The following is a 13,704-nucleotide window of genomic DNA, read 5'->3' as shown; positions in this document are numbered from 1 at the left end:
CATAACCATGCACTTGCTTCTCCAAGAAAGATACATTGTTAAGATCTCACAGAGTTGTATCAGCTGCAAAAAGAGTTTTGAGCCAACAATTATCAGAAGCAAATATTCCAATGTGTCAACAAATAAGGGTGCTGGAAATAAAAGCTGGTGGTCCTCAAAATATCGGATGTGTTGAGAAAGATATAAGAAACTATAGACAGAGGATGAGAGATGATCAAAAAGATAATGATGCAGAATTGTTAATTGAATTTTTTTCTTCCGAGGAAGAAACAAACCTAGCCTTTTACTTTAAGTATGAACTCGATGATGAAAGCAGGCTTGTTAGATGCTTCTAGGCAGATCCTTTTGCAAGGAAATTGTATAATTTCTTTGGTGATGTAGTAGTGTTTGACACAATTTACAACACGAATAAATACGATATGATATTTGCTCCATTGGCAGGAGTAAACCATCATGGTCAGATTGTCATTTTTGGATGTGCTTTGTTGAGTGGTGAAAAGATAGAATCTTTTATTTGGTTATTCAATCATTTGTTGGATGCAATGCCAAGGGGTTCACCTCAGGTGATTATTACGGATCAAGATCCTGCAATGACTAAGGCTATTTCTCAAGTTCTTCCATCAACTTGTCATCGATACTGTATCTGGCATATTTTGAATAAATTTTCAGAGAAGATAAATACGCTGGTTTATCGGGATAACTATCATTGGTTCAAAAATATAATTTTTAACTCTGAGACCATTGAAAAGTTTGAAAGTAGTTGGGTTAAGTTATTGAAGCATACTAATTTGGAAGATAATACATGGTTGCGCCAACTATATGAAATCTGCAACAAGTGGGTTCTTGTTTATTTTAATTATATCTTCAATGTAGGAATGTTGAGCAGTCAAAGAGCAGAAAGTTCACATGCATTTTTGAAAAGGTACATCTCAAACAAAAATTCATTGATGGACTTTATTGTACGCTTTAATAGAGCTGTTAATCATAAAAAACATGATGAGTTAGTTGCAGATCATATTGATGTGAATGAGCAACCAAAGTTGAAAACTATGTGCCCAATGGAGACACAAATGGTGAAAATATACACAAAGAGAAATTTTAAAAATTTTCAAGATGAGTTATTTGCGAGTTCTGCATATTTCTTAAGTTGCACATTTGAGGATGATGAATCTATGCTTTATAATGTGCAGAAGGCTGGTGGAAGTTATTCATCAAGAAGTAGACAACTTGACTAGAATAAACTTTTAGATTTTGTGTCATGCAGTTGTAGGCTATTTAACTTTAATGGCATTCCATGTTGACATATATTATCTTACTTTCGAATTAAACAAGTCATGTTTTTGCCAAGCGAATACATTCTTAGGAGATGGACAAAAAGTTCAAAAATTGGTGAAGTGTGGGATAATAATGGTCAAGCAATGAATGACCAAGATGATATGTCATTGGTGACTAGGCATGCAAGTTTATCTCAAGCTTGTTCTAATTTAATTGATGATGCATCTCTCATAGTTGAAGGTATCAAAATTCCTTTTGAATGAGATTGAATTGCTATGTGGTAAAATTAAAGAAATGAATGGTGATGGAATGTTAGTGCCAGAAACTAATAGCAAAAGAAGTACACAAGAGCTTCCAAGTATTAGTAATCCATCACATGTGAGATCAAAAGGATGTGGAAAAAGATTTGAAAGTCCAAAAGAGATGTCAATTTTAAAATCACGACTTTGTCGAGGATGTGAACTTCATGAACAGCAACATGATAAAAGGAATTGTCCTCGATTGCAAGAAAGGTAAATATATGAGATTCTCTCTTAGAAATATACATTAAGCAAGAAAGATCATGTTTATTAGTATTAATTATATATATATATATATATAATATAATTTTATTCATATAATTTTTTAGCTTTGTAATATATATTTTATTTTTTTATCATATAGATCAACAATGTATGATAAGGACATCAATTCTAATTCGGCAAGTGAAGATGATGATTTAACTTCTCATGCTGGTAATTTCATATATATGCTTAAACATAAGCTTTTTATCGTGAAGAGCAACAGGACCATGGAGATTGTCATATCGTGAAGGCTGGTTGTATGAAAACTATGTGTAATGTACGAGAGCTATGTGCAATGTGTGGCCGATTATAATTTTTCTTTTCTTTTTGTAGTTTTTTAAGCATATTTTGATCTCTTTCCTCTCACTCTTTGTTTCGCTCTCGAAAATTTGTAGCAACCTGAATACGAAAACATATGAGATTTTCTTTCTTGTTAGGCCTTACCCTTGCCTGGTAGATTACATTAATTTTCATTAATCAAACTTTGTCTAATAAGCAAAAAAGAAAAAAAAGAGAAAATATTGCTTCAAATTCCTCTAATAATTGTCAAACATACTTTCAAGTGCAAATCATTACATATCATTTCTAATAAATCTACATATTCTTATAAAAATAACAAATTGATATTGTAGCTATAACAATTACACTTAGTAATCTCCATTCATAGTTGCTTTTCCTTTGATGCTGCAGTTTTTCTGTCAAGATATTAAGTAGACACTTGACATTATAATTCAACTCCCTTACATTATTATTTAAATTATCCATTTCATTAACCAGCATTTCTGTCTCCATTTTGTTCATGTTTCCATGTGTACGATGTAGTTCATCATCCCATACAAACTTTCCACAATATTTACCATCCTGCATAACATCATATGGTTAATAAATAATTGATCAATTAATTTCGCAACACAATATCATATATAATTTTTTATATTTACCTTATTATTATAGCATTTCCAAAATTTTTTATTTGGATTTTTTTTCCAAATGAGATGTCTGTAGTTTTATATAACCACCACAAGGACACTTTTGTTGCCATGCACTTTCATTTATACTTGATGTTGACATTGAGGCTGTGCAAATGACAATCACAAACCAGGCTGTGCAAAACAGTGTCATAATTTATAGAAATAACTAGAAAAAGCAAACATACTAATACAGAAAGCAATGGCCTGCACAAACTCCTATAGGTCCAAGTGAAAAATGATCAAGATAATGATGGTATAATGAATAAGTGCAATATAGTATGAGGAACTGTTGTCTAAATGTAAAAGTCAAATAAGAAATTATTCTTATATTTCCAATAACATCTGCTTATATGAAATCAAATTCTTGTATGAAAATTGACCCGCAAATGAATTGACATTTGTCTTAAAATAACACCATTGATATAATTTCTGAGCAACAATTTCTTCAAGCTGTGTAATTGTGGGGCTATGACCAAGCATATATCTCAAAACAAGCGGGAGATAAGAAATGCAACATGCTACAATATCTTCAACCTTTATAAGCTTAATTGTTGATTTTATCTTACATTAACATATTAGTTATTACCAAAAAAACAAAAAACAGAACAAAACAAAAACAATGGAGTAATTGGTGGGATCTACCAGACCACCAGCTTTATATGCATTAAAGACAACATTACCTCCTAAGTCATAGTTGGGAGTTGGACATAACCAAAAAGAAGTCATAACCCCACCAACCTTTTTTAAAATAAACGTTTTTACTTAACTCTTTAAATGTATTACTCTAATTTTTGCTTAATAAGTTCCAGCAGTAACCATCAATTGAAAATGAGATGAACTATTCCATTAGAATTTTTGTGGGTCTGCTTCTATAAACTAAACTTTTCTATAGCTGTTTCTTAGGTATTACTATTGCCAATGTTTATCTTTAAGGGTATTTCACTATTCTAGTTTGTTTTCTCTTCTCTTTTGCTTCTCACTGGGATGGTTTTATGTAATTTACTATCTCAGTTTACTAAATTGCATGACCATTTATGAATGTAGAATTTTAATATGCATGTAGAGTCACTTCTCTCAACACCCCACTTACCATTGCATCTGTCATTTCAAAACTTACAAGTTTGTTTTTTTGGCTGATTTTTCCATTCAGACTAAGATTATGAAAACTGGTTGGCTGTTACTTTTATTGTTTAAGCTGAAATTGTTGGTACTCTTTAGTTAATACACTTCATGTAACATAATTTGAGTTATATACTTGGTGATAAGTTATTTCCTAGCTTTTACTGTTAGTGGCAATGCCTTTAATTTATACCTCTGAATATGGGATATCTTCTCTGTCCATACAATGACTTTGTGGCCTAAAGTAGTGAGTTTGGTTTCATTAGAATGGAAATGTTGCATTTTTCACACTATACGATTTTCCAGAATTGCTAATAGTACAATTTGTAAAGCTTTATAACTATTAAAAAAATTAAAACTTAGAAAAAACTCAAAAAACAATTGTCCTGTCATTCAAACTCAGAAAAAAAAAAAAGGCAAATTAAAGTTGAATGAAAGGATGGAAATTCAGCATCAAAGTAGAAAAAACACACTAAATTAATCACACCAGTCAGATCCTAGATTGAAAAATCTAAGCATAGGGGGGCAGCTGAGAGAGGAAGACCAAAAAATGCAGATTGAGAGAGGAAGAGAAGGAACTTGAAAGCTGGAGGTGCTGGCAGCTGGTGGATCTGGTTTGGAGCTGGAGCTGTTGGGCGGCTACTGGTGCTGGGCGCTGGTTCTTCTCTGCACCGTGGGTTCTTCTTCTCTTCTCTGCACTGTCGGTTCTCTTCTCTACACAGTTTTTTCTTTTCTTTTTTTTTTGTTTTTTGGTTGAAAAAGGTTGCTAGGCATGTGGGTTCTCTTCTCTTGTGCTAGAAATTTTTTTTTTTCAAATGGCAGCGCATGCACCGTTTCAGTAAGTGTACAGTGCCCAATCAAACGGGAGTTAGAGTAAACAGCATCTCACTCCATACTGTGTGAGAAATCTCACTTCATAGCAAATCTCTATATATATATATATATTATCCAAGTAACTTAATATAATTAATTCCTCAACCTACAAATCAATTCATACTAAATATCGTTCAAACCATATTTATTCAATTCAGCACAATTTGACATCTTCAATATAAATAATAATTATTTAAATATTAAGCAGACATTTTCAGACTACCTTATAAAAATAATAATATTTTATTCAAAAATAGCATCTTTCAAAATACTCTACTATAATTTACAAATGAGATACAAATAAAAAGCTAAAGAGACGAGAAATACGTTACCAACTTCCATTGGGCTCAAATCGACCGGCGGTGACTGGAAAATGGACGGAAAGTTTCAGTCAAAGTTTAACTTCTCATATCTCTCAAACAACAAGGAATTGAGTTGAATGGATCTCAAAATTGAGCTCAGAGGGTCCAAAAATAGTAGAAAGGGGTATAAATTTGGCTGAATGATGGCCGGAAAACCAACTTGCTGTCATCGATGATGGAAGCTCGATCTGGGTGTGTCCGGCGACATTTAGACTTTTTTTTTTTTTTGTTACCGGCGGGTTTTCTACCGGCTTTCTACTTGTTTGGTGCATGTGGCTGTCCAGCGGCTGGAGGAGATGCAGCAAGGAGAGATCGACGGGAGGGAGAGAGGAAGAAGAAGGAAGAAGAAAGAAGAAAAGAAAAGAAGAAGAAGAGGGGGTCCCATGGGGCGGGGGTATTTTTCTCACGTGAGGAAATAAAGAAAATAAATAAATAAAATAAATAATATAATAATATAATATTTACTTGTGGTTGACATGTGGCACTTTTATAATGCTACAAGTGGTGCATCCCTTTTGGTGATAAATGGCATACTGTTAACATATTTACAAAATAATATTAAAATAATAAGCTAATCGAAAAACTTTGCAGGTCCATAACTTTTTAACGAAATGTCCAACTTAGGCGTGCCGCTAATTTATGAACTCGTATCGACGAGTACTTCATAACAATGCATGAGTCAAAGCTCAATTCCACAAGATTAGAAAGTTAACTCGGGCACCCGCAGACAGTTCGGACTTCAACTTATTTCGGTCATAACTTCCAAACCGTAGCTCTGTTTTCAATGTGCTACTAGGCTACAAACTCAGGTCGATGCGTACTTCGTAATATTGCCTTGATCAACCTAGAGTTATTGCCAAGTCAAAAAGTCAAAGTTTGACCCCTTCCAATCAACGATGGTCAAACCCGGTCAACTTAAGAAATTTCCAACGTACTTTGGGATAGGGTGTTACAATATTAGCCTGGATCTAATTATGTTCAAGTTCTAATTGTCACTTCAACCCCTAACCAACCCATGATTAGAAACCTTGGTATATTAAAGACGCCACAATAGGTGATGAATTGTCTATTGATAAGTCAAACTAAAACACTCACTCACTAATGGTGTTTTAGGTGTTCAAAAAAACAAAAAGAAATTCAATCTGACAAATAATTTTCTGTATAAAATTCAAGCTTGATTTCTCATTGAAAATAAGCCTTTAAATAGGCCAAGATTACAAAGCAAAATCCCTAAAAAATAAATTCAAAACCGGACGCAAAGTATTGAGAAAAAGAAAGTAGAGAAAAGGAAATTAGAGAAAAGGAAAATGCCTAATTTTTCTTAGTTTCCTAAGCTAATTTGGATTAATAAATTTCTTTATTTTGAATTAGGAATTAATTAATTTACTATTGAAATACTAAAGTAATAACTTTTTTAAGCTTATTTCCAGCAAATAAGTAAATAAAAATCAAAATAAAAGACTAATTTTCTAAAACGAAAAGTCAAAATCAAATCGGGAAACTAGTTGACTAGTTCGACTACTAAGGTATCTGTGACCAATTTCCAGCTTTTTTGGGCTCCAAATCAACTTCCATATGCCATGTATGATGCCAAATATGATTAATAATGATTCCCACACATTACCCTTTGATTGGAATAAGTCAAACAAGAAGAAAAGTCAAAGCTAGTGACAAAACAGCACATTTTGGCAAATTGAGAGGCTATCCATACAAGCTCTTTTTAGATCCTTTTGATTCTGCCTTAGTTGGATTCCATGTTCTCTTAATGATATTCATTGAATTCATGAAGTGTTAGAACCATTCCTTGCTGCTTGGAGTCCAAATTTGCACAAAAATAGCTACCCAGGTCCGTATCGATCTCCACCACTTGGAGGCTTAAAACGGGTCTTGTATCTTTAGTTATCATCATGCCCTATTGAGATTGAATCACTCCACGAATAAAGCCAGCCAAGTTATCCTTAAATCTCTCAACTTGTGCCCTAGTGATTGGTCTCATTTTCATTTGTATAGGATCCATACCCCAGCAGGTAGTCAGTTGAATGGGCACAGGCAGAATCACATCATTCCCTTCCTCTTGAAAATGATTTGCCCTCAAATCAAAGTCATCATCTGTAGCAAAAGGAGATAATTCAGCAATAGTAAAGGTAGCACTAACATTATATTCACCTAGTACGTTAAGTTTATAAGCATTTTCATTAATCCGCTCCAAAACTTGAAAAGGTTCATCCACGCGTGACATAAGCTTTGACTTTCTTTGTTTTGGAAACCTTTTCTTTCATAAGTGCAACCAAATCAAATCTCTTGGATCAAAAGCTATCACAATAAAATCTAAAAATACATGCTCATGATGGCAAGAATTATACTTTTTAAAGTTAGCAAATAATATTTTCCTAATTTTCAAATTGCCACAAAGTAAAGCTCTCAACAATGCAGATAAAGTTTTAAACAAAAAAAGCATCTTTAAATAAGCATCTTTATAAGTCATGACCACCAATGGTTTCTTACTCAAGATAGCCTTATTAACATCCCCAAAACTCAAATAATTTTTTTTACTTTTCCTTTCTCTCTCTCGTGTTTCTCACTAAGCCTTTCAGCTTTCTTTATTTTTTTCACTCCACTTTCAGCTTTCTCATGATTTTTCCATTCAATTTGTGTTTTAGAATGCTTACCTTGGATAGCAAGCTCAGACTTACCTTCTTGGATGGATGGTGAAACCGTAGGTGCCATACTAGCTTTCTCCTTGAGCTTCTCGGCCTCCCTCCTTTGTTGTATTTGCAATTGGTCTCTATATACTTCCTTGGGAGTCAATGGCTCCAGCTTGACCTTCCTACCTTTAAATCTAAAAATAATACAATTCTCTCGATCAGCATCTTTATCAAATTACCATGGTTTACCTAATAGTATATGTCTAGCATGCATAGGCACAATATCACACAAAACAACATCATTATATTTATCTATGCTAAATTTTACTTTGGTTTGTTTATTTACTTTCATCTCACCACTATCATTAAACCATTGTAATTTATATGGTTTGGGATGTTTAATAGCTGTTAAGCCTAATTTTTCAACCACAATGTTACTAATTACATTTGTACAACTTCCACTATCAATAATCATACTACAAATTTTACCTTGGATTTCACATCGGGTGTGGAAGATGTATTCTTTTTGAACTTGCTCCTCATCTTTGTACATGGTTAGAATCCTCCTTGGTACTAAACTCAAATCAGCCCTAGATTCCTTGGGAGTTTCAGATTCATCATGCCCATCATCTCCAACTTCTCCATCTTTAATTTCAGTTTCAGCATCACTTCCTTCACTTTCAGTTTCTAGTTCACCATTACCTTTCAGCACCATAATCGTCCTATTTGGTCATTGGTTAGTGATGTGTCCTCATCCCTGGCACTTAAAATACACAATTTCATGAGTTTTAGAAGGTTTAGGATCAGATTTACCTTCACTTTTGTGTGCTTGGACAGATTTAGTCCTAGTCTCTCTCCTTGGCCGATTTGAACTTTCTTCTCCAACTTTCAACTTTGGGTTCTTTTCAAAGGTAGGATTGTTTCTCCAGTCACTTGGATTTGATCTTCCACTGCTTGAAACTCCTCCAAACCATGAGCTTGTACCCCTCCTCTTGAATTGATGCTCAAGTTTAATAGCCACATGCAACATCTCCTCCAATTCTACATATTGTTGCAATTCTAGTTTACTAGCTATCTCACGATTCAAACCACCTAAAAACCTTACCATAGTTGCTTCCCTATCTTCATTCATGCTTAACCTCATCATAAGCATCTCCATCTCCTTGTGATAATCCTCCATGGATCTAGTTCCTTGAGATAAAGATTGAAGTCTTTGATGGAGCAACCTATGATAGTATGATGGTATGAACAACTTCCTCATGACTCCTTTCATTTGTCACCATGTAGTGATCAAGTCATCACTAACTCTTCTTCGGGTGTTTTGCTTATTGGTCCAGCATCGGAGTACATAATGACCAAATTCCATTGCTACCAATTTCACCTTCTTAGCCTCCGAATAGTTGTGACAATCGAAGATCATCTCCATACACTCCTCCCATTCCAAATAAGCCTCCGGGTCACTTTTCCCCATGAAAGGTGGTATGTTTACCTTCATGTTGCCAAGATCATCATCTACCTCCTCTCTCCTATGCCTCCCATGGCCTAGCCTCTCTTGGTCAACAAGTGTTTCATCCATTCCTTCCTCGAAATCATCTCCAAAATATTCCTCTTCAACTCCTCTCTAGGTCGTCCAAGGCCTCCTTGACCTCGACCTCGACCTCCATGGAACTCTTGCCTCAAATTTTGTTCCACCATGAGATGTTTCTATTGTGTCCATCCTTTGATTTATGTGGTCAAATAGAGCATTTATCTGCTGCAATTGTTCCAAGACAGCCCTCATTTCCGTTTGCTCACCATTCCCTGTCGCTTGGGAATCACCATGAAATCCTACAGATTCTTCTTCATTAATTCTTAGTGGTGGATCTCCTTTTCTCAACTGCCATTTTAGTATATATAATGCAAAATAAAATATATTCTTACCAAAAAATCACTCCCTCATGTGTTTCACTCAATCAAGGGCTCGACACTCATGTTTTCATGCTACTTTTGACTTTTACCCTCTTTTAAGCTCCACTCTTACCTTTTTCCACTCAATAAATTATCTCAAAGTTATAATTAAAACACCCCAAAAACAGCAATTAGATCACAAGTATGTTTTAATTAAACTTATCAACAATACCAAATGAATTAACAAAACCTAGTTTTTGGCTTTCTAGGCAAAATAAAGCAAAATAATAAAGAAAATTTCAGAATTAGCAAGAACTGAAACAGATGGTAAGAGATTAAGGATTCAAGAATAAAATTTTAGAAAAATAATTTCAAACACGAACAAGAATCATTTCGAACAAAATTAAAGAATAATGTTGGTTGTTGTCCTTGCAATTCAAGTTTTGTATCAAATCCTTCAAATAATTTTAATCCAAATAATTTAAACACTCAAAATTCAAATATCCAGAAAAAAAATAATTCTCCAGCAACTCCAAATATTGAATAAATAATCAACAAATAGCGGCTCCAATAATTTCTAGCAAACAAATCAAACTCCAACAGACCGAAATTTTTTTTTTTATTCGGCTTTTCTTCTTCCCCCCTTTTTTTTTTCACTCACAGAACATAAAACAACTGGAGTAACAAGAATCAACACCAAAATTTTCAACTCCAGCACCAAATAATCACCAAACTCATGACCTCCCAAACAAAATACAAATTGTGCAGTTTTTTTTTTTTTTTTAAATATCTATTCGGCTTTTCTTTTTTTTTTTTTTTGGGAACATATGAATGCAAATATTTATGACTAAAACATAAAATAAAAATCAACCAAACCGAAATTAACAAGGACAATGATGAAAAACAACCAACAAACTAGGAAGTAAAAAAACGGTCAAACTAGAAAATCCTAATTTAAGTAGGAATGAATTTTTTTTTTTTTTTTAAAGATGAAGAACGTGTATGATGATAGAATCAACCTTAACCTAACGCTAAAATTGAAGATTAACACAAAAAAAAAAATAAAGCAAATAAAGATAGATCAAACTTGAATAAAATTTGGCTCTGATACCAAATGATATGAACCTAGGACGACCTGTGCCTAAATCCGTATTATATTAACTTGGATCTAATTATGTTCAAGTTCTAATGGTCACCTTAACCCCTAACCAACCTGTGATTAGAAACCTTGGTATATCAAAGATGTCACAATAGGTGATGGATTTCCTATTGATAAGTCAAGCTAAAATACTCCTCACTCACTAATGGTGATTTAGGTGTTCAAAAGAACAAAAAGAAATTCAATCTTACAAATAATTTTCTGTATAAAATTCAAACTTGATTTCTCATTGAAAATAAGCCTTTAAATAGGCTAATATTACAAAGAAAAATCCCTAAAAAATTAATTCAAAACCGGATACAAAGTGTTGAGAAAAAGAAAGTAGACAACAGGAAAGTAGAGAAAAGGAAAGTGCCTAATTTTTCTTAGTTTCCTAAACTAATTTGGATTAATAAATTTCTTTATTTTGAATTAGCACTTAATTAATTTATAATTTAAATACTAAAATAATAGCTTTCCTAAGCTTATTTCCAGCAAAGAAATAAATAAAAATAAAAATAAAAGACTAATTTCTTAAAACGAAAAGTCAAAATCAAATTAGGAAACTAGTTGACTAATTTGACTACTAAGGTATCTTTGACCAATATCCAGCTTGTTTGGGCTCTAAATCAACTTCCATATGCCATCTAGGATGCCAAATATGATTAATAATGATTCCTACACGTTGCCCTTTGATTTGAATAAGTCAAACAAGAAGAAAAGTCAAAGTTAGCGGCAAAACAGCACATTTTCGGCCAAATTGAGAGACTGTCCATACAAGTCCTTTTAAGATGCTCTTGATTCTGCCTTGGCTGGATTCCATATCCTTTTAATGATACTCATTCCTTACTGCCCAGAGTCCAAATTTGGAGGCTTAAAATGGGTCTTGTATCTTCAGGTATTGGCATGCCCTCTTGAGATTGAATAACTCCATGAATAAAGCTAGCCAATTTGTCCTTAAATCTCTTAACTTGTGCCTAAGTGATTGGCTCCATCTTTATTTGTATAGGTCCTGTACCCTAGTGGGTAGTTGATCAAACAGGCACAGGTAGAATAACATCATTGCAACTCTCCTAGGACAGTACTATAACGCTTTCTTCTCTGTCTCATAGCTAGTTGGATGTTGTTGTAGCACTGCAGCTCTCTTTGGCCAGCACTGCAACTCTCCCTGCAGGTATTGCACAACAACTTTTCCGCTCCTCTCTTGGATCGTTTTATGTAAGTCTTCACTCTAGCAATCTCTCACTTGAAAACTGAAATAAAAACTCCTACCTCAATAACTAATGGATGTAGTGCACTTATCTATGGTCTTTAAACCTGAAGACTAACTGAAGCTACACATAGCTCCAGTTTCTTTGTCATTACTGGCATATGAACATGTCAAATGGATCCTTACTGCCTTGTATCTTCATAAGTACCAATACCTCATTTTTAAGCAAACCCTTAATGAAGTGATAATGGAAATTAATATACTTTGTCCGTGCATGGTATATTTAGTTATTGGCCAAGTGTATCACACTATGACTATCACTGTACAGAGGATACTCTTCGTGATGGAATCCCAATTCTAATAAAACCCTATAGCCATATCATCTCCTTACTACCCTTAATCACTACCATATACTTCAATTCAGCTTTCGGTAAAGTTTTAATCCTCTATAACTAAGACACCCAACTAATTGTAATCCCACCTAGAATGCACATATAACACATAGTGCTCCTCCTGTTATCCATATTATCATCATAATCCGCATCTACATAACCAAGTAGCTTCAACTCACCCCTTCTAAAAAATAAAAATTTCTTTATGGTACCTTACAAATATCTAAATATCCATCTCACAGCCTCTCAATGCTATTTGCTTAGGCTTGACATGTATCTATAATAGTTTCCACTGCATGAGCTATATCTGGTCTTATGCCCACCATGGCATACCCTATTCTTAGCCATGTAATCCACTTCCTTAATTGTCTTCAAACTTTTTTCTTTAAATAACCTAAAATGATTAGTTAAAGGCATTTAAACAAGCTTAGCATCATTCATTCCAAACCTTTCCAATATATTATGAATGTCCCTTTCTACGAAAGCTTTAAAATGTCATTCTTCCTATCTCTGCTAATGCCCATGCCAAGTATCTTTTTGGCCTTTCTGAAGTCATTCTCGTAAATTTACTAGACAACTGCTTCTTCAACTTGATGATTTCGTTAAGATCTGAACCAACAACCAACATGTTATCAACATAGAGTAATAAGATAATAAAATTCTTATTAGTTCTTCCGAAGTAGCAATAGTGATCTGCATTGCTGTACCCATTCTCTTTCATGGAGCCATAAAACATTTTGTACCACTGTCTAAGGTATGCTTTAAGCCATATAGGTTTTCTTCAATTTGTACAATAGGTTTTATATGCCTCTAACTGTAAGTCCCTCTGGCTGCTGCATATATATCTTCTCCTCCAAGTCACCATGAAGGAATGATGCCTTCACATCTAATTACTCTTGATGAATATCCTGATCCGAATCCGCCCGAGACCGGTCAACCAACAACCCGCTGGGTATTGATCCAATACAGATGAAGGTGGGGCCGATCACTAGAGCCTAAGCCAAGACGTTCAAGGACAATCTTTATGTCTTTATCCAAGGAATAAGTCAAAATCAAGAGGGGTTGTCCATATCTAAAGAACCAAGGCCTGTTTTACTCATACAAGCAATAGAAGCCAAAATGGCCTGGGTGATGTTTTTAGTGCCAATATGGAGGTCGGGTTGTATGAATTGGATCCCCATTCCTATGGGTTCAATTCATATGGTGGATGAGTCATAGAAACCAGCCAAAGCAGCTTCAAAGCTTAACAACATAGTGGTTTGCGCACAA

General features: G+C 34.1%; 1 protein-coding gene across 1 annotated transcript; it reads left to right on the top strand.

The window, feature by feature from the left end:
- The first annotated feature begins 419 nt into the window (after window positions 1-419).
- Window positions 420-1,235, top strand: LOC132800747 (protein FAR1-RELATED SEQUENCE 5-like). The gene has a single exon (XM_060815007.1). It carries the CDS (start codon window positions 420-422, stop codon window positions 1,233-1,235), a length of 816 nt encoding a protein of 271 aa, XP_060670990.1.
- The last annotated feature ends 12,469 nt before the right edge of the window (window positions 1,236-13,704 follow it).

Source organism: Ziziphus jujuba, chromosome 2 (assembly GCF_031755915.1).
Source record: "Ziziphus jujuba cultivar Dongzao chromosome 2, ASM3175591v1".
Taxonomy (NCBI): domain Eukaryota; kingdom Viridiplantae; phylum Streptophyta; class Magnoliopsida; order Rosales; family Rhamnaceae; genus Ziziphus; species Ziziphus jujuba.
The sequence above is the reverse complement of the archived record's forward strand: the minus strand, read 5'-3'. Positions and strand labels throughout refer to the sequence as shown.

Excerpts from the sequence above, each read along its gene's own strand:
- LOC132800747 (XM_060815007.1), top strand. The coding sequence starts at position 420 with ATGATATTTGCTCCATTGGCAGGAGTAAACCATCATGGTCAGATTGTC.